Source organism: Strigops habroptila, chromosome 3 (assembly GCF_004027225.2).
Source record: "Strigops habroptila isolate Jane chromosome 3, bStrHab1.2.pri, whole genome shotgun sequence".
Classification (NCBI taxonomy): Eukaryota; Metazoa; Chordata; class Aves; order Psittaciformes; family Psittacidae; genus Strigops; species Strigops habroptila.
The window spans coordinates 42,047,114-42,068,874 of NC_044279.2; the positions used below are offsets into that span (position 1 = coordinate 42,047,114).

At 35.6% G+C, this 21,761-nt stretch overlaps 1 protein-coding gene across 5 annotated transcripts in view; it reads right to left on the bottom strand.

Moving 5' to 3' along the window:
• Positions 1–21,761, bottom strand: part of PPP1R12A (protein phosphatase 1 regulatory subunit 12A) — a 145,959-nt gene that overhangs the window by 44,615 nt on the left and 79,583 nt on the right. For 3 of the 5 annotated variants that reach the window (XM_030480544.1, XM_030480547.1, XM_030480548.1), the window contains 11 exons: positions 19,449–19,576; positions 15,857–16,072; positions 14,974–15,068; positions 11,997–12,119; positions 9,982–10,143; positions 9,371–9,547; positions 6,806–6,896; positions 5,375–5,572; positions 5,031–5,196; positions 2,830–2,948; positions 2,055–2,117 (listed from right to left, as the gene is read on the bottom strand). In XM_030480544.1, the coding sequence (XP_030336404.1) occupies positions 2,055–2,117; positions 2,830–2,948; positions 5,031–5,196; positions 5,375–5,572; positions 6,806–6,896; positions 9,371–9,547; positions 9,982–10,143; positions 11,997–12,119; positions 14,974–15,068; positions 15,857–16,072; positions 19,449–19,576 (1,538 nt within the window). The remainder of the gene's footprint in view (positions 1–2,054; positions 2,118–2,829; positions 2,949–5,030; positions 5,197–5,374; positions 5,573–6,805; positions 6,897–9,370; positions 9,548–9,981; positions 10,144–11,996; positions 12,120–14,973; positions 15,069–15,856; positions 16,073–19,448; positions 19,577–21,761) is intronic. The other 2 variants (XM_030480545.1, XM_030480549.1) reach the window with 2 other exon arrangements.

Here is a 21,761-nt window from a genome sequence, read left to right on the forward strand (position 1 = left end):
TAACAGAGAATTTCAGTAGATCCGAAGTTTCTGTCTTCTGACTAGCAGTACATCAAATAATCACCAGAACTGAAAAAGCATAACTGTTTTCTGATTGTCTTTCACTCTAATTCTAGCTTATTCATACCTTTCATCTTCCTAGAACTGAGCAGGATTTGTAACCAAATAATGAATTTCTACAATAAAACGATTAAGATTTGTGTCAAAGTGAAAGCAGATTTAGCAACTACAATACAGAAAGTGCAGTTTCTTTAGGCATTTAAAAAAATAATAAAAATACACTTTGTGCATGGATTTGGGAACAAATTCCCTCTTAGAATGTTCAAGATCTATTCCACTATTATATTTCTAAGACGGCAATATACTGCACTGACAAAAGTGATAGATTTAGTACTCAGTTTATCACTGATAAATGCTAAATAGCTTTTTATCAAAGAGAGGAAGTTACTTGAAATTTACAAAATGTTTTAAATGTCTGATAAACCATTTGTATGCAAAGGAAAAAACCACCCAAATATGAAAACAATGAAATTATTATATACAAATTTTAAGATATCTCATAGTTAACAGATTATAATAATTACAAGGCTAGGACACTTTCTGCAATTTTGACACTATACTGGAAATTCTGTACTAGATTTGACAAAACTTAAAAATGTAAAACCACATGAAATACTTATTTTGAAATTCAACTCACTTTCACTCTATTTTTGTATTTTCTGCAGCTGATGTAACACAAGAGCTTATATCAACAAAGTAAAATCAATTTATGCAGCTAGGTGACAGTGACAGTTCACACTTTCAATTTATTTCAGAGCTCTTCATGAACTCAAATCTGATATTATATTGATTTATAATGAAACCAAACTACTAAAGTCTATATAGAGAGCTAGGAGAATGTTTTGACTCCTAAGCCAAGCCATGATCAGGCAGCCTAATTCTACACTTCACCATCCCACCCCAACGCACATCCTTTTAATTACAGCTCATATTAGTAATTTTGGGCCTGTTTTACCACTATTTCACTGTAGTTTTATGAGAGTCTAATTCTATCAGAAGCACCACATGGACAGTCTACCAAAATGAATTTCTACAGAACAGAATAGGAGTAATTACAGATCTAAGGATAATGATATCCACTAGTGGGAGGAAAGGAAACAGGACTACACATTCATGTTAACGTGACACAGAAATAAAAAATAGAGCAAACCAAAACCAGAATGAATCTCTTAACGAGAGTATTTAAGGAATGTTTAATGGAAGCTTTTACAAAAAGGAGAGAAACATCACTTGAGTTTTATCCCTCAGTAATGAAGCTGATTCTATAGTGTGTAACTCCAGGGTTTAGGTCAAGAGAAATACATCCTGCTATACCATTTTATAGTACAGCTTAAGTTATTACTTCTCTTTTTAATCCCTATTCAGCCCACTGTGACACACCACTCAGTTTATAAGGTTTTTTCCATCAAACCAAGCCTACTATACTGTTATCCACTGACTAATAGTGGCAAATTAGGATGTTCTGAAACCCATTTACTTCAACGGAGAAATTAAGTACATTGTGCTTGTCAGCTTTCTATGTTTCATTATATTAACTTCTCATGTTATTTACATTATTGACAGCACTAGAGTTAGTTTTAAAATGTTTTAATTAGTGTGCAGAAGTCACTGGACATCATTTATCTGAAAATAACAGAGCAGACGGAACAAAAACTTCTGCAAGGTAGAGACTGACAGCTCGTCCAGTAACTTGCTGCAACATGTCCCTGACCTACGCATCAGAGATTTCACCTATGTTTTCTGGATACTATTTCTATATAATCAGAGTAGAAGAGAAAACCACCCATTTTAGCCATTATTAATATGTTAAAATTTGTTATTAAAGCCTGCAAAGGAAATGGCACTGAACCATAGCCATGAATTATGAATGAGAAAGCACTCATAAGAACTCTACTGTAAATACTCTTTTTAATTGAATGCAACTGCAACAGAAGTTTTACAATCAAAATGTATCTGTTAGAAAGCTAATGAAGTAATAATCTTTTTAAAATTACCTGAATTTCTTTCTTATTTGTTCCTTCTTCTGAATCAGATTGGTGTTCCTGTTCATTTTCACTCTGGTGAAAGAGGTGGGAGAGGAAAAACAACTGAACTGTTGAACGCTTACTAAGCTTTTAAGGCATTCTAGACTTAATATGAAAATCTACGAGCAGTAGAATTCCACCCAAATAAAATATACAGAGAATATATGGTGAAAATTCTTGAACAAGTGCACGTTTTCAGTACCAGAAAGAAAAGAAACAGAACTTTGCATCTGGCATATGAAAACCTTGCTTTTACAAAATTTCATACTGATCCCATGACAAAGAACAGGGAAAGGGAATTGGCTGAACCATGAACTACTGGTTGAACCCTTCTAATCTGACACCAGTTCTTTCAAGTGTAAGTACAATTTCTGGCACAATTGTAATATGCCAGAAAATGATTCTCATTCTTACAGCTTTGGTATGCATGCAATAGAAAAGAATTATTCAGTGATTATTTTTTCCTTAGATTATGATTAATTCCTATGAAGTTATGGTTAATACAGTATTCTAGAATCCTTTTTAGCTTTATCAACATAACTTAGACTTAATTTTTATTATGCTCCCAAAAGCTTCAAAAAAGAGATACAAACAATACATAACATGAACAAGCGTCAGTTTTTCCAGAACAGTTAATTATATGCTGTATTACCCTAAACTATTCTCTATGTTAAGAATAGACTGTACACATTCCATATTGCTACAAGCTAAGGCTTTAAATCAACAGTAGCAGTTGTTTACTTACATCTTGAGTCCAAAAAGAAACTCCTGTAGATCGTCGTTTTTCTCTCGGTCGCCTCCTTTCCCTTATAGACTTAGGCTGTGACTTATCTTCTTCCTTTTCTTCCTCTTTTTTGCCCCCTTCTGTTAATGACAACTTTCTTATTCATTTGACACAATTTTTCTGAACATTTTCTGAGATAATTCTCAGTCTTTAAAATGCTCACAAAAATTTTTTTGACCTGAGATAAAAGTTGCTAAATTGCTTCTTATCACATACAGGGTTTGCTGTAATACACATTCCTCAGAATATAGCTCTAAAATACTATAAATACTGTTCCAATTCTTGACCATCAACTGCAAAATACTAATTCCATCTCAGCCACCTCAACAAAATGTTTCAATGTAACAGTAATACATACAAATTGTACTTAAAATTCAATTTTCAAATCTGTCATGTAATAATTCAAACATCTGTGTCATTAGATGTATAAAAGTACAAAATGAGAGAAGATAATTCTTCACAATTCTTCATCAAACAAGGGTTTTTTTGCTTACATCAAGAATTTGATACTAAAAACCAAAACCTTTTAAAATTCTGTTAAATCCTCCTTAGAGTCCCCCGTTTCATTACAGTCCTCTCCATTTTGATCTAAGGAAGAATAAAATGGGATCTCCTAGGCTACATTAATACTATATTACAGATTTCCCTTTTCTTTAAAAGAAATGCAATTGCAGTTCAAGCCCGAAGTAGTATCTCAGGATTGTGTTTTTTCCCCTATGTTTACAAGTAATTTGTATAAAAAACATCCCAAAAACCAAACAACCAAACCCAAAGTTGCCCAAACCAGTTACTTGCCTATTATCATGCAGTCTATTCAGTGTGCTGTTCTTTTATTAAAGAAGGAAACCACAGATTTGAGTTCAGATAGAAGCAACACTAAAAACATGACTTTAGCATCACTAGTCTTTAGAAGTAAATAAACAGCTTAGTGTGAAGCAAGAATTAAACAGGGAAGAAGGAAATACAAATATTCCTGGTGAACATACACCTTCCCTTATTAAAGAAATGATGGTTTTACCTCTGGGCTTTCAGACGGTAGTGTATTTCTCCTCCTACAGTCACAATTTGAAAAAAAGAACCTGCTGTAGCTAATATTTACCCATGAAAATCATTTCTACAGAACAATCTAGAAAGAGTTTCCTAGAGTAAGCATGCATTACTGAAGAATCTTAATCCAAATTTCAGTTCATGGTAAGACACAGAGGGAAAATCAGGAAGCATATCCCTGAAGTTTAGCTCCAATAACTTCCTCAGAATATACCAGTCTAGGGAATATGGCAATACTTCTATGTATGTAGTTCATGAAGATTTGATCATGGATCATTTAATCTGATCCTCTGTATAACATAATTATAAATTTCAATCAGTAATCCCATTCAAGTTACTGATCAATGACTTGAATCAGTCATGTCAACTGTGGGATGCCTGTGAGACAGAACCGGAAACCACAACGTTATATGTCAACAACGTCCTCTTTTGACAGGCAACTGATCAGGCACAACACTGCTGAGAATTATTGCACATGATTCGCATTTGCAATAAGAGCAAAAACTCTGACATCAGAGAAAAACTTTTTTCTGACCTCTGAATCTCACATCTGATCCTCAGCTTAAGATCACATAAACCGGTAAGGATTTAAAAGTATGGTTCCATTAAATACTCTGAACTACCACTGGAAACATCTTCTTCCCTTTGTTTTCAGCTGCTAATGAAACCCTGAGAGGTCCTTAAAGCATTAAAGCATCGTTCCAATCCTTCAATGTGGAAGGACTGAAAAAAAACCCAGTTATTTAACCAAGTAAAATTCCTCCTTAATACCTGCAAGTATTTAAACTCTGAAATGTGGTATTTCATTATAGTTGTGTTAAAGCAGAAATGAAAGCATCATGTGGATACCCAGGGCAGTATATTTGACATTTCTAAGACCCACCGATGGAAAACACAGATTCACATATTAAACAGCTGCAAACCACCACGAAGTACAGAAAATCTTTTCCCTTTTTATGTTCAAGTTTTGGAATTTCTTTCAGAAGATGGGAGTAAGATACATCCCCAGTGGTCTTACACATCACACCCTATTTTGAACTACCTCTAGAAGCATAGGCTGCCCTTTGTCAACTAAACCAAAGAAAAGAAGAACCCTTCACAAACAGTACTCCTACCTCTCTCACTTTCCTTTGTCCCGCTCCGAGAATAGGCCGAAGTTATACCTATAAGGCTGTTTGGTCTGTTTAGTTGACTTGAAGTTGAAAGTGAGCTAGTGGAGGTGGAGAGCGAAGAGGTGGTTGATGACGAAGAAGTTGAAGTTGGTCTATAGCGATGATATGGCTATTCAGCAGAAAAATGTCAAAATTAATTTACCAAGATTAAAAAAGAATTAAAATACAGGCTATTAGAACATTCACATAGATAAATAATTCTTATAGTAGTAACAAAATTAAAATACTATAGTTGGAGTTAAGATTCATATAATTTCTCTACCTAAAGAGACTCATCATGAAAATACCTCTTCAACAGTTCGGGAATATCTTTGTCTATAATCATCATCTTTAGTTTCAGATTCTTTCTTTTCTTCTTGTTTTTCTTTGTCTTGCTTTTCTTTCTCTTCTTTTTCTTTCTCTTCATTTTCCTGTTCTCTGGTTCGTGTGGGACGACTTCTTCCTATAGTTTTTTCAGCTTCTTGAAGATCTGTCAGTGTTACACCCTGTGAAAACAGTAGTCAGCAAATGTTTCAATGTATCACTCCTATTAATGTAGATGATCACTATTTTAATGACAAAATTCAGCCTAAGAATATTAATCCTATGTATGAAGAAATAAATTTTACCTATATATTCTACCTGTAAGTTTTTCTCTCGAACCTTGGAGCCACGCATCCCTCTTTGATTACTGGCAAGTGTTTGCTGCAATGTGATATACCACAGATTCTCCAGCAACACAATTTTTAGTATTTAAATTTGAAAGTAATATTAGTAAACTATGTAGATAGAGACTTGGCCTTAGCATGCATAAGGATGATGGCTAGAGTATCTCTTTGTGCTGTTTTATCCGGGACTATTTGCTGATTACTCTGTTTGTCAGCAGAAACAAGAAGAAATGGGTAGAGACACTCCAGAGGACAGCGGGTGGTAATTGCTTCACTGCTCAAAGTGTTCAAATACCATCTGGAGGTTTTGCCAGTGTCACATCCTCCCCTTTGTTAAGATCGCACTGGTTGCAATTCAGTATGGGGTAGATCTGACAGAAATTGGAAAGAGCAACCAAATGTATCAGTATGTAAACTAAGAGAGAGAAAGGCTGAAACAAGGCATGCTGTTAGATTCTAAGATTATTAGCAAGTGACAAAAACCTCTTCCTTAGTACTCCTCCGTGTCCACAGAAACTAGGTTGAATGTACTTTTTTTCTATGTCATGGATCTTATTAGTCAACCATATATTGGTCAGCTCAATCACATTATCTTCAGTAGTCCATGTACAGAAAAAAAGACTGAGAAATGGAAGTACATACAGTATGCTGTGCCTATTTCTCAAGTATTAAGTCTTCAGCCAGAAGCATATAGCTGTTAGTTCTTAAAGAATTCAAAGTATTAAACATCTATGTAACATCAGATACAATTACTTGAGTAAGCCATTTTACCATAATGCAACCAAAAACTTCCTTTTAGTGAAGGAGCCTGTGCTTTCAAATTTGTATTAAATGACTCTTCAGTGATTAGAAAAAGCAACTTTCAATACACAATGAAGGGTCATAAAGCTTGCAGGGATGAAAGGGGAAAAAAAGAGTCAAAAGAGGCTTTATTTTATCTGGGACAAGTTGTTTTATACCAGGAAGACCCATCAGTTTATTGGAGCTTTACTGGGAAATTAGAACTTCACTGTACTCAGGGAGCTACATGGGTACGCTTCCATACATGTAGGAGCTTTAATAAAACCGTACCTGCGTAGATCTTCTAGACTGTCTTGCTTGCCTGGATCTAGCTTTTCTTTGGGACTCTGACTCTTCATCCCGTACTGGAGTGAGGTATGATCTAAAGAGTTAATTACAAACAAAATTGGCAAACGATAACTTTTGTACAAATGTATTAAATGGTCAGAAAAAATCCCACAACACAGTATGACTTAAAACCAAAGCAGTTAGAAGAAAATCTTCATATAAAACAGATTACATTTTAGACATCTCATCCATATCATAATCATCTATTCATCAAGATAGCAGCCTGAGAACTCAATTAAAATATATAGTGTTTTTCCTACTTAATTCAGATTACTTTTTACCATTTTACCAAAATATAATGTAAGGTTTTTTTGGTATTTCACTAGTCTACTAACAAAGGGGTAGAAGACCTCAGAGATTCAGCCAGTTACACATTTATACACAAAATACGTGTAACTGAACTTGTCGGCATTTAGAAAAAACTCAATGTATTGCTAATGCCAAAAATCTAATTATACCAGCTGTTGTAACAGAGATTAAAAATCCTTGAGGAGGTGGTTACCATATTTTCACATGAATCATCCATGCTTTGAGTAATCCCACTCCCTTTGAAGAAACTGTGCTTAAGAATAAATCCTCATGAAACCCCCCCAAAATCCTGCAGAGTAAGCAGGTAATTGTAATCAAAGCCAAAAGGTTACTAGAGTAGACATACAAGGTCTCTAAACCAATCTTAAAAATGAGATAAAGAATATAGCTTCTTCAGCTATTCCAAAAGGACGCACCATTACATGCTTCATTACTAAAAGTAGTTTATAATGTCTTTACTTTTCAAATATTCTTTGAAATACTATTTCAAACATACTTTCCAAATACACAGTTTCAGTCTATCAATATGGATTAACCAACTTCGTTTCTAAGGAAAATATTTAGCATAGAATATTTCATATATAAAGAAGTTTTTCATGTGCATGTAAACATACAAAGATACACACACGCACATATATATATATGTATCTGTATATATACAGATAGATATGCATGTGCTGATATTCGGAGCACTACCTTTCATATGCATGCAATAATTATTTCAGTTTTGCCGATTTCTAAGGTTTAATGGATATTTTGATATGCCATCAAGAATGTATCTGTAATAGTATAAGACACAATCAGCCCAGAGCCAGATAAAAGGTATTTCAGGCCAACTGCAGGTATATAAAACATACATAGTTTATGCGCGTTAGTATACACACACTTGTGAGAGCAAACGAGACAGCAAAAGCCTTAATTCTAAATTTCCCTGCTTTTCTAGCTCATATGAAACTGAAATAGCATTTGTGTTTTAAAATTGAAACCACTCCTGAAATAAAAGATGTTTTGCTGATTTTGCTTTTGATTTGTTGGTTTCAGTCAAATTTTGCTACGGAAAATGCTGGTTCCAACTATGGTTGTTACTGACACGGTTGGAAGCACGTGTGGGCATCTCCTGAATCATGGTAGAGAACTAAAAATTAATCCCCATTTCAGAGAATTTATTTCATCTCAGTTTTGGGTATGAAAGGAAGACTGTGGAAAAGCGACTATCCTCAATAGGCCTAAAGCTATAAGAAATGTTTAAATGTTGTTGCTGTCTTATGTGAACCAAAAGAATGCAGGTTTCTTCTGTAACCATGAACAGCTTCATTATCTCTGTGAACACGCAGAGATGCACAAATCTGGTACAGGTGCAGAGGTTACATTTCAAAACTACTACAGAAGCAACAGAGAAATCTGGCATTTCAGCAGGAGAGTTAAAGGATAAACATTTATAAATATCCAGAAAAAGAACAACCCAAGGAAAGCTAACAGGAATTAGCAACTTCTGCTTCCATAAATAGCAGTTAAGAACTCTTTACGGAAACATAAACATGCACCAATCTTAACTCATCCTCCATGTAACTGTAACAGAAAAAACACTGTATTTTTAAAATAACATTTATACCATCTTCTTACTCATTCTTCATACTAAACAGCTCTGAAACCATTGCATTTACAATTGCATAATATGTTTCAAGTAAAAGAGAGCCTAAATGATGCAATGAAATAAACAGAATGTGTTGGGTTCAATACTCCTTTATCAGTAGTGCCAGGCATACAAAATGACTGAAAAAATGCTAAATTGTACCATATTAGAACACTGCCAGTGGCACAGTAGCTCAATCAGCAGCAATGTACTTGTAGTAAGTAATCAATTATTGATTTTCTTATTTTTAATTCCATGTTTTTACACAGTTCCATTATGGGTATATTTAGGAGGGCTCATTTAATCTATGACAGAAATACAAATATGAAAGTACCACATACCAAATGGGAACCGAAGGCCAGTAAAAAATATACATGAATGGTCTCTACCAGTACTAAGCTCTTACATAAATTGAGGCACATTGCTAGTTTTTTCAGTACACAGCAAGCAAACAAGACCGCTTACACTGTACTATCCAAATCTGTGGTAACCAACACATTCCTTGAAATAAGAAAAGAAGAAAATTTTTGTGTAAGAGCAACATTACTCTTAGGACCTTTACACACCTCCGTCTCTCCCTGACCTCTGATGTTGAGGACACAGTGCCAGAAGTAGCTGTAGTCATGGCTGTGGTAGTGGCTGTAGCATTTACAACAGATGGTGCAACAGGAACGGTCACTGCTGTAGGAACACTGTCCTTTTCTTTCTCAGTACTATCCTCAGCCCACAAACGATTTGAGGTACTACAGCATAACAAGCAGCAACACAAAAAAAGAGAAAAGGAAACAGCTAAACAATGAAAGCACTTTACTAAACAACTAATAACATGTAAATTGAGGGATGGATTTTTTTAAAAGCAAACTGAGAAATGTCTCTACTATGAAAGCTCAACTTGAGCTGTTAAATTGAACACATTAAGAATTAGCAGTTCACAATAATGGAACTTTAATTCTTCGCACCCTTCTAACATTTGATTTGGTCTTTTATACCAATATGGCTGTCACTTTATAGTAGAAAGCCATTCACAAGTTTTGAGCCAGATTGTATAAAATTAAAACAAATTTAACAGGAAAAAATCCAGAGCCCCAGGATCTACTAAACAAGAACGCATGCACAAACATAAGCACACAATAGACCTGACAAGAAAAGAAGAAACGAAGTGTGCTGCTGCCATTACCTGCTTTGTACACCTGCTGAAGTAGAACCCGTTGTGCTCTTTGTAGTAGTGTTTGCGCTGGCAGGCAGTGTTTTCTGAAGACCAGCAGAAGAGGTAACTGTTGATGCAGTACTTGGAACATTAGAACTAATCAAATCATCTTGTCTTCTACCAAAGGAGCCACTGAAGGAGAGACATGTACAATGGATGCATTTGTATTAAGTACCTTTGCTCATTAAAATATCATGAAGCTGTGAATGATCCATTAAACTCCTGCCTGTGTATGCTGTGTCTCAGTTGAGTCTCAGAAAATTCTGGCGCAAAAGAGCTATTTTCTTCACTATTTCCTTGACTAGGACTTCTAATTTATTACATCAGAGGGCAGCAGAAGTGTCCCTTAGTCCTGACCATTTCTCCACACAAAGAGAAGATAAAGAAAGGAATCTCACTGGTATGACTGTCTTAATCACATCTACTGAAGTACGTATGCAGATGGGGCCCTCAATATCCCATTTTTAAACCGCTGTTTCACCCACACTGAATACCTCAGAAAATGCAGAATTTTACTCCACAGCTTGTCAGAAATGTCGTCAGTATCACTCCTCGTATAATTTTCAACCAATTAAACGTACTGCTTTTTTTTTTTTAATCGTCCCCAGAGAGATTAACCTCCCACTCAGGCTTTTCCCTTGCTTTTCAAGTTGTAAAGGAGATACAGTGGTTTCCACATTTTTATCCATTGGTCCTTCCTGGACAAATTTTGTGTTACCAAGTCAGGATGTTTTTGCATAACTAAATCTCAGAACCACAGTTAGGACAGACATAACATCGTATTACTAACTGCAAAAGATTTAAGGGAAGATGTTTCTTTCTCATTCTGCAATAGAATTTTTTCTATTACTATCAATTCTATAATGACAAAGAAAAAATAACTGTACAAGAACAACTAAGGAAATACACCATTAAAGCACCACATGCCATTTAAATGTGATGAGTACATTTTGTTTGAAGACTGGAGCGTAAATACTGATTAAAGCTAACTTGCAAAGATTGCTCTCACGTATCAACTATTGATATTTTCCATCCAGAACAGAAAATCTGTGCACCATCTTTCCTAAATCTAAAGTTAGGAAATTGAGGGTTTTTTTAAGACCGGAGGTTAACAAAGATGTAAGACGTATTATGTTGTGTACAAAACAGCCTGACTGCATGTCACTGACAACATCAATGTCAAGGCGAAATAAACATTAAGTAGCACATACATCAGCAGTACGTATCAATGTGCAGCTCAGCTACTCAAATCTTTTCTTTTGATCTGTTCAATTTAGGTACTCATTACTCCACTAATTCCAATGAAGAACTTTACTCAAATAGCTACGTTGAAACTACACAATGGAGTAAAGTCAATCATCTCTGTATTTGAAGGATATGATTCCTTCTGAGAAAATCCTGCAAGACAGGAATCACACACACCTGAATTTTCATATTAATCGTCATGTAGTCTGCATTCAAGTTAGCTTTACATATGCATTCTAGGATGCTAATATTCACCATAGGGATGGCTATAATCCATTGCTATGGAGAGCAGCCCAAAACCTCCGATACTGTTCATGCAGAAACCTAAAGTCAACAGAGATAGTATTCTTCCCCTTTTCTTTTCAGATACCAAGCAGAATTATTTGTATTCCAACATTTAAAATACTTATCTTTGGTTACTGAGCTAACCTGGAAAGAGTCAAATGAACCTCAAACTGAAATAAACAATAGGAAAAAGGAAGCATATAATTTTAATCACATAGCAGTTGCTGCAACACTCTAACCTAGTAAAAATGGTGTAGCTTTAAAATCAGCACAAGCACCGCATCAGCATAAATACATACTTTCAAATTATTAACAACATTTCAACATGTTAGCATTTAATTTTAAACTGTCCTTATGAAATGATTCAGTACTTAATTTGTTGGACTTTTTTTTTTTTTTTTTAATTTGTAAGCTTATCTTGATAAAAGAAAAAAAGCCAAGAGAAAATCCCGCACCTTCTTTGATAACTTGAGTTTAAGGATGTAGGACCTTCATTCAAACTGTTTTTCTTGACATCTTCCTCCCATTTTCTCCTGGTGTAGGAACTGCCACCACGTATTGAGCTAGCAGACAAGTCCCTGTAAAAAAGATTTTAGTTTAGCAAACTCGTATTAAAGAAGGTTGTTCTTGATGTGAGCTGAAAATGCATTTCAAATTAAGGATTAAAACCCTGGCTAACACACTTAAAATAAATAGAACCATACAGAACAGGAATAAAATGACCTTTATGGACAATAATTTCCAAGCTCCTGTGGAAAAATACTACATTCACATTAACACTGTTAGAAATATAATAGAAAAGTAGCATTAAAAGAAAAACTGCTAAAGAGGATTTGATCAACATTAAATTAACCATCAGCCAGAAATTGATTTAATGGGATTTTTCATTCTTACATGTTATAAAAAGTTCAGCAGCTGAATAGAACTCATGATACTGTAGACTAGTATAAACAGGCCTGCAGTAGCCATTCCTCAGTGGCCTGTCATATATCACTAGCTGACATTACTTTAGTCATAAGGAATTTCCAGCCTGTTGTTGCAGTTTATAGCAGCAAGAAATAACCTTGCAAAAATCTACCTGGAAAAACCACCCTGAAAACTGAGACTGAGAGGAAAAAACCCTCAATTTCTAATAAAAATGTCAGCTCAAGATTTAAACTAAAGTTCAGATAGAAGGAAGAAAAAAAATGTCTTTCATGAAACTATACATAAAAGGCAACCAGGTGTGTAAGGGAAAAATAAAACAATGTTTTGTGAAGATGTATTTTATGTTCAGACACCTTTGGCCTTCAGAATGTACCTCTTTCAGCACAAGAATTTATGCTAGCACTTTATGCTGCAGTTGGAAATAACCTGAGAAAAGCATCAAACACAGGCCAATGTGTTTTTCTTACCACCAAAATGTCTTTTCCACCAATGTCTTACCACCAAAGAAAACAAATTCTGAGACATGATCTACCTTAGAAAGGTCCTGCTGCATGATAAGTTTTTCATAACTACTGAAAGTTTCACTTTGCCAGGATGCTACATACTTCATCACTTTTGCTATCGCACTGGCTGCTCGGCTGAGGCTGGATGTCTGAGATTTGTTAATCTAAAAGCCCAGCTGAGATTCATCTTGGATGTCCTTTCCATTACTCACAGTGGGATGTCAGCTGCATTACACTACATCATCGATAAGCTAGACAAGCAGGCGTTCAGACAGGTAGAACAAGAACTCAGCATCTGAGCAACAAGGACAAAGATCTGGGACAAAGGCAGAAGCCTTAATAATTTATTAAAGTAAGGCAGATGGTTAAATTCTACATGTAAAGAAGGTCAGGCTAAATGTCAAAAATCTCTTACGGCTTCAGGTAAGCAAGCTGAGTTGTCTGCCACATCATACACTAGGCAAAGTGTTGGTTCCTAAACAGGCTGGCCTAAAAGCAGGCTTCAACTCTGGTTCACCAAGGAATACAGAAAGTTCTCAGGTTGACTGGTCACCACTGGGACTAATGAGACTGATGACCCAAATTCACTCAATGCATATGAGGAAAAACATGCTGTTGCTGATATCTCATTTTGGAACTGTGTTTGTGAATGGTTAAGACAAGCACATCATGGACACAAACCTCAGCACTGAAGCAAAATTGTATCCCTTTGTTACAAGCAACAACAGCTTCTAAGAAATAAAATTGCAATGAAATATTTATCCCAATCTTAAGGTATCATCTAGTTAAGACACTGGTAGAGATCAAGAGTTTTTGAGAAGATCTCAAAAGAACAAAAATTGAAATAATTATAATCTCTCTTATGAGTAAACCCCAACCGACAAACTCAGCCCCAAAGAATATAGTACTCCAGAGAATGATAAGCACAAACAGAATCTCCAAACTGCCCTGTTATAGACACACAAATTAAAGAAATCTGGTGAAGTAATATGAGAGATGCTACTTAGGGAGCAATGATATTCTAGCGTGAGAGCTAGAATATCCCTGTTTCGAAACAAAATTTGTCACCCAGGGACTGAACTTCGGCAGCAGTATCCTGCAAGCATAAGAAAAAACAGTATTTATCTTGTGTTTGTGCTGAAATGAGCCATTCTCAAGAGTAGGAACAAAGAATCTCCTCTTCAGACAGAAGATTTATCAGTCTTACAGACAATGATTATAACAGTGCATTTTGAGCAATGAGAGTATTTTCAGTTCATATCATCCAACATTCAGCTATCTAGATTTGATCCAACAGAACTAAGGCATTAGGAAGACTTCTAAGTTTTGTATTAATGTATTCTATCTTAACTCAAGAAAACGTTCAAGTAGAACCTCAGTAAAAGAGAGAAGTGAAAAACTGGAAGGTTCTGACAATGTAAATATGCCATGGAAGTACCCCAAATACAGGTAACAAGCCTATGCACCTAAACTTTTTGTTTCTTTTAATACTGAAAGCTACAGAAGAAATATCAGCAAAGAAAGTAAAAATCTCCAAAGATGAAAAGTCAACATATAAACAAGAAAAAATGCCTTAGTAACTTAACGATTTTTGTAAATCATTGCTGCTGCCCAATATAGTTTTAAGCAAAGACTGTACGAAACACAGCATTTTACTATTATCAAAAGTAACAATGGAGCCCAGTAGCAGCACTCTAAGGCTCAAGTACAAGCAGTAAAATGCTTTTAGCACCCTCCAGTAGCTTAAAGTTTACAACTTCATGCTTTGGATCTTATTTATTTTCTCCCCTAAGATGACAACACTCATTGCCCAGTTCTCCTCTTGTCATAAAATAACCTGGATTTTAAAAAGGGTTATTATAATCTACAACATCAAAAACCTTCAGGATTACCGTGTGGATTAGCATAATCTATAGAGCATTTTCTTAATATCTGTAAGTTTGTCAGCCCCTCTAAAATCAAGCAATTTTATATTTAACAGAAATTGTAACTTCAGAGTCACCTGTTCTCTTTTTCATCAATGTCAGAGGTACTGGCCAGTCGTCTTGGTATTGTAGGTGCAACATAAGCAAGTCGAGCTCCTTTTCCATCTTTCTCCTGAAACACATGTGGTTTTTATTAAGTGTTCCTATTACTGATTATACTGCTGTTGGCTGGAAAATCATCATTATGACAACTTCAGCTGTATTTATTGTGACTTGATTATACAAATAAGTTTTAAGCTTTAATTAAATGTCATAAGGCCTACGTCAGGAAAAGGAAACTATTCATATTTTCATTCTAGCGATGCAAATGACTCGATTTCTCTTTTTTCTGCTTTGCTGCAGTACAACTCTAACACTGATTTCTGAAAGCAATTGTTTCAGTATTTTCATATAGTATAGCATTATTCTGAATCCTGAAAACATTTAAACATTTGTACCTGAAAACAGAACCACAAGTCCTGTGCTGTTCAGTTACCTGTTCCAAATTAGTCCTTCATTTAGTTCAGTATTCATGTTTAAGTACAGAACCATATTTTTGTAAATAGACTGTGGAATACAAAGAGACTCCTTTTTACAAGATTCTTCCAACATCACTCTCCACGTGATGCCAAAACTATCAAACCTCTGATGTCCCTTAACTGTAAAAACTACTATTAGCATTGCAAGTTCGAAAAAGGGAAAAGCCCCAGACCCATGTACCACAACATAACAACACAGATGCCTACTACTCTTTTACAGAAAGTACATAGAAGCTGCATAACTTAACTTTTTGGAATTTTGGTAAAGAATAGATGTGTAGCACAGTCTTACTTCTACAATACATCACAAACATCTGTACTAAATAAGGTAGATAATTTCCTCAAAATGTTGTTTCACACTGAAATAACTGAAGGTTATTACCTTTTCTTTGTTGTCCAATGAAGAGGAAAGTCTAGGACTTGAAGCAGAACGCATAACACCTGCAGAGTCCTTTTCTTTCTGAGCTTCTTTGGAAGCAGTAATCTCTGCAAGTGCACCATAACTACCAGTTTTTCTAAGACCTAGCCTCCACGAAGCAGGAGATTCATCTTTCCTCTCTTCCTCTTTGGGAGAAACCTTGGTTGTAGATGTTGGAAACTATAAAACACATGTAAATGAATTTATATTATTAATTTTCATTACCTGTGGTAATTCATGCTCCTTGCAGAGATTTGAGAACACAACTCTTTTTAATAATCATAGAAGTGTTGAATTTTTAGGGGAGTTGTACTAAGACATAACCTACACACTCTCCTCTTTCAATTAGTTAATGAGATAAGAAATGTAAGACTACTCCTCTAAAAGTTAGCTTAGAAAACCCCACACTTTGTAATAACACACCGTGATCAGGAGATGCAAACTTAGAAACATGCAAATCCAGTATCAACATTTTGATTAAATATGTTATTTTGCAACTGTACACAAACCTGTGCACACCAGAACCTCACCATAGATTTTTCACCCTTATTGGGCACAAGAACAATGCCAGTTTTGCGCAAGCCCTGCCTCCATGATGCAGGATCTACTGACTCCACGACAGGCATGATAGGAGGAATGAAATCATACTAAAGCCATTTAAGACAAGACAAAGATGAAGATGGAAAGAATGGAAAACAGAAACAAAAGGTTGTTTTAAAACTACATAGTTTGTTCCTACGTTTATGTTATGTTACAACACAAAATACCAAAAAGCAGTAAGAGACTTAAAACCTTAGTAACAGATTCTTATCAAACACAACACAGCATGTTTAGCTAATTCAGAGACAGAATTACAGTTTGCATAGAAGAGGACAGCAAAGCCTGTTGACTTAACAAGGTTCATGGCCTAAATCCTCATATGGTTGAGAATACGGGAAGATTCACACTATTATACCTCTTATCTTCTTATCATATTTCATTCATACCCCTTAATCACATCCCATGCTAGCTTAGCTACCCAAGCCCATACCTTCACTCCCAAACTCACCGTACTTCAGTATACTTCAGTACCCTCAGTCAGAAAGCAGCATTACTGAATGCCATATAGACTGAAGAAAACCCAGATTCAAGATTAGTACACTGCATCTGCACCACTTGTGAGCAACATAGGGTTTGGCCAGCTGTGGTGTAAAAGCAGAAGAGTAAGTGCAGTAGCACAGATGGTGCAAACCTGAAAAGGCAGGTGCAAGAGTATGTACAAGATCTCACATGCACTGCTGTTTTACCTTCAGTAGTAAAACCAGTTCAAAGCCTTTTCGCTCACTGATATGAGCTGCAACTGCTTCTCTAGATCACATGTACTTGCTATGTTACAAGATGATTACTCTTGATATAAACGTGCATTTATTTTGTAGCTACAGAAGACCCTGAACTTTTCACATACAGTATTAGAAAGGTAACTCGTTCACTTTTAATCTGCACCTTTTACCTTTAAGACCAAAAGATAAGCCATTAATTGTTGCATAATAAAATTAGAACAAACAAAATGCCAGTGTATTAATGATTTATAAAAGGTTACCATCCAGCTTAAAATCATACTCATTTCTTCTTATTATTAAAAAGCCTGTATTCCCCCCTTCCCCCCCCCAATACATTGCCATGTACAATACAATTTCATACCAAAAAATTATGTATACTTGATCATTCAACTCTGGAATATCAAGCCATACCCTGGCTAGCAACAATTTGCTAATGTCCTGTTGCTGAAGGTCATATAAATTAGAAAGTTTTTGCGTAATATGAAACAAATGGATTAGAAGGGACAAGCTAGGAAACTCCTGACTTCAAGATGAAGTTTAGGCAATTACAAGAAAAATGATGTGTTTGAAGTGTTAGGTAGAATCTCCAGCATTCAAAGATAATTAAGTGCAGTAAAAAAAGTGGGTGGAGAACACATCAGTTAAACTGCCCAACTACCACAAATCCTGTACTACTGAAGTGATTTCAAAAGATAAACTGTATAAAGTAGGCCTATTTCCTTGCAGTAAAATTCACACTATATATCTGAATTCATTCCAGTAAGGCAGAGTTAGCAAACCAGCAAATTACCCACAATGTCTTCCCTCCCTCATGCATTTGCTACAGTTTGTATGGAGAACTTGTGCCTCTTGAGTTCTGCACAGCTCCTGAGCAATGCAAACGCAGCTCTCATGAAAGAGAACCATAATTCCTTACTGAGCCAGCAGGCAATGTTTAGATGAACGTCACAAGATCACCCTGGAATCTAGCTGTCTGCCCAGTCACAAAGTTCAGCGAGGGGAAACAGCAGTCATTCCTGCCAGCGAGCCATGCCCCCAATTCCCCTTTTGCTCTCGTGTTTTTTTGACATAAATCTTGTGGACGTCAGTCGCAATGATTTTTGCAAAGCAGCTTGGAAGGTTGGCCAAGCTCTCTCTATTGTACAGCATCACATAATATGACGCAGTTGGGCAATATATTCCCTGTATCTGTGACCTAAAAGTATACTTTGTAAGATGAATCATCGCTATTGTGAATATGAAAGTAAAACTCCAATAAGCTCCCAGGAGCTGAATACAATGCACACTATTCACCCAGCAGTACATCTTCTCTCTCTACTCTCTATACATATCACAGCTACTAGTTCTCCTGAACATGCTTTTCAGCAGCATCAGCTGAGGATTACACTTCGGTTATGATGTGTATAGAAAAGTTGTAATGACTGAGAAATGAAGCCTTACTAACTTACTATCCAGTTTGCCTTGATATTCTAAAAGTTTGATTTGTATACCACCTTCTGACTGTGCATTTTTATCTATTGTAACCTTTTTCATGGGGGATTATGTATTTTCCTTTTGCAAGCAAAACTAAAAATCATTCCAATTAACTTTTCACATCAAGCTCTAAAAAGCTCCCTGCACACAATATGCCTTTGCGAGATATGTTTTTGAGCTGTGCATTGAATAAAACATGTCCCAAACCTCTAGCTCTTCCATGAGGTCCTAACAACACTGAAATCAGGGTTGGGACCTACCGCAATTTCTACTTATTTCTGCCATCTTTTTCAACTTCTGCACCTAAGTGCTAGCTGGATGCTTTTAAGAACTCCTGAAAGCCCTTCAAGTCATGCCTACCTTCCTTGTCTTAAATGCATCACAAATACAGGCACAGACAGACACTAGAACTGCAGTTTCTAAAAATTCTGGAGGAGTTTGGCATAGAAAAGGCTCAAAAAATGAAGTTTAGCTTCAAAAAAGCAAGAACTCCACTCCCTGCGCAACGGATTTTGCTTTTTTAAAAAGCTGTGCAGCTGTTTCATAGTTCTGTACATGACATCCCTGTTTAGAATCAAAACCATTCAAAGCTTTAAAAAGTTGAACACCGTTTCTGCAGAAGACGACAAAATATTTTAGGAATCCATGCATATTTTCATCAATTCACTGCATAAACCTACCCACTCTTTATACAAGGATCACAAAATATCTGCTTGCACAGAAGAACAGAAATCTAAAATCACGAGAAAGGTATTTTGTTTTACCTTCTTAACAGGTGATGTAGGTGCCCCCTGGCCACCAGCTACTGATGGTGCTGTCACAGCTACGGATGCTGATTGTGTACTTGTGGTATTTGCATTATTAGTTACAGCTGCCAAGGTTTTGGTCTTATCTGCAAAATATTTACAACATTTTAATTTTCATTTTTCATTCACTATTTCTTCACTTCTACGTGACAGAGTCTAATTTCTTTCGAACAAATTTGACAGTCAACTTTCCAAACAGCATTTTACTATCTATTCCTCAGGGTTTTCCCCCTCACACCCAATCTGTACGTTAGGTCCATCTTTTTTCCAGAATGGTCATGCATGAAACATTTTTTTTGTCATTCAAAAAGCATTAAACACTCAGAGATGCAGATGCAGAAGCAAAGAACCATTCATGTTGAAAGTGACCTCAGGACGTAATCTAATTCCACCTCTGGCTCAAAGCACAGTTAGTATTGTGTACAGACCAGGTTGCTTAGGGCTTTGATGAGTCAGGTCCTGAAAACCTCTAGAGACAGAGAGTCCACAGCGTTCCCAGACCGCCTGTATTTTAGTAGATGGCTCACGACCATAAAAATTTAACAGCAGGAGGTATGTTGACATGTAATAGTTAATGTGAACTACAGAAGAAGCTGATTCAAAGTAAATATTTTACTGATGCAGTAAACAAATACAAAAAAATCAGCTTACACGTCTAACTGCACTTAATGGAAAGTTCTTTTTAAACACAAGTGAAAATAAATGGTGGTAAACTTCTAGGTCATGGTGATAAAAAGCTCAACAGGGCAATGCAGACCGACAGTATGATCTGAGATGATGCACAGGCAGATCTGCTGGAAATTTGCAAATGAGTAATTCAGCTTTAAAATATACAGGAAAAGTTATCAGGAGTGGAAGGAGAAAAATGGATGGTTTTTTACAACTGTATTCTGAAATTATTTCTGATAATTTCAGAACAGGACTGCAAGAACATAGCTGTGTGCATGATTGAGCTAAACCTCACTTTCAAAAAACCGCTAAATTACCTCAAGCAAAGTAAGTTAACAAACCTGAACTGCTGAAACTTGTTTATCACCTTTAGGAGATGTGAGCTTCATATTCATATTTCCCTTCTTGGTCTTATAGACAGAAATGCATTTATTTTTAAACTGTATTCTCATATAATCAATGAAACAGAATGCATGTTTTAGGAAAATATTTCAAGTATCCCAATAGATTAGATATCAGTTTCCAGTACTGCAGAATATTGAACACTGCTAAACTATTTTACAACTAGAATGCTCCTTATAATCTTATGATTTTTCACTAGAAAACTGCTTTATGCTGAATAATGGGAAAAAAGGGAAAGCACAAACTTGGAATTTAGAGATGCAGCTCTACAGGGAAAAGCCTGAAGTCTAGCTTGCCAAATAAAGTATGATAAAGCCTTGTTGATATTAAAAACCCCGAAGTTTACATAAATTAATTCTTGTGTCACAGTCATATTTTCCTGGCACGAACTATCTACTGGTAACGAGAACACAGTTACCAGAATCATAGAGTTCAGGAGACATTAGTTAGTTCAGTGATTGAGAAATTACTACATGTTATATATTACAAGTGTTTTGAGATTATCAAAGCTCAGTCTCTGTAAATAAGGGATGCAAGTATACTAAGGTGAAAGACTAATTACAAAGCTGGACAGATGTTTTTTTCCAGCTTAACAATGAAATGCTGGCTTATTTCAAAATACAAAAATAATTAAGCCATAACAGAGTTTTGTTTCACAACTTATTTTTATTTCTGCCTACATAAATATTTATGCTATATTGGTTAGCTCTAAAATCCCTCCTCAGTCTTATCTTTTCAGGTGAAACAATTAGGAAGAATGTTTAAAAATAAGGACAGATGGCTCACCAAAAAGGGCTGCTTATTTTAAAAAGTGTAAGTATAAAATATAAAAAAGGTATTTCTAATGACATCTATGCCTTTGTATTGCATTGCTGCACCGTAATTCTAAAATCCTTTATTAGGATTGAACATACATCTTTGAAACATTAACTGCCTGATTGTTGTTTTCTGAGCTGAAAGAAGATGCTATGCTCTTCTTAAATCACTACTTGAAGACTCTCACAATCGTTGAAGAAAAACCCCACATAAATTCCATTGAAGACAGAAGCACAGAGTATGTGCTTCTTTGTGCACAATTCCAAATTTTTCAAAGATAATTTCTCTTGAAATAAAGTATATGAAGTAACTGTTAACACTGAAAAAGCACATTCAGAAGTTCACTCAGTGCACGCTGAAAATATACGCACCATTGCTTTATGA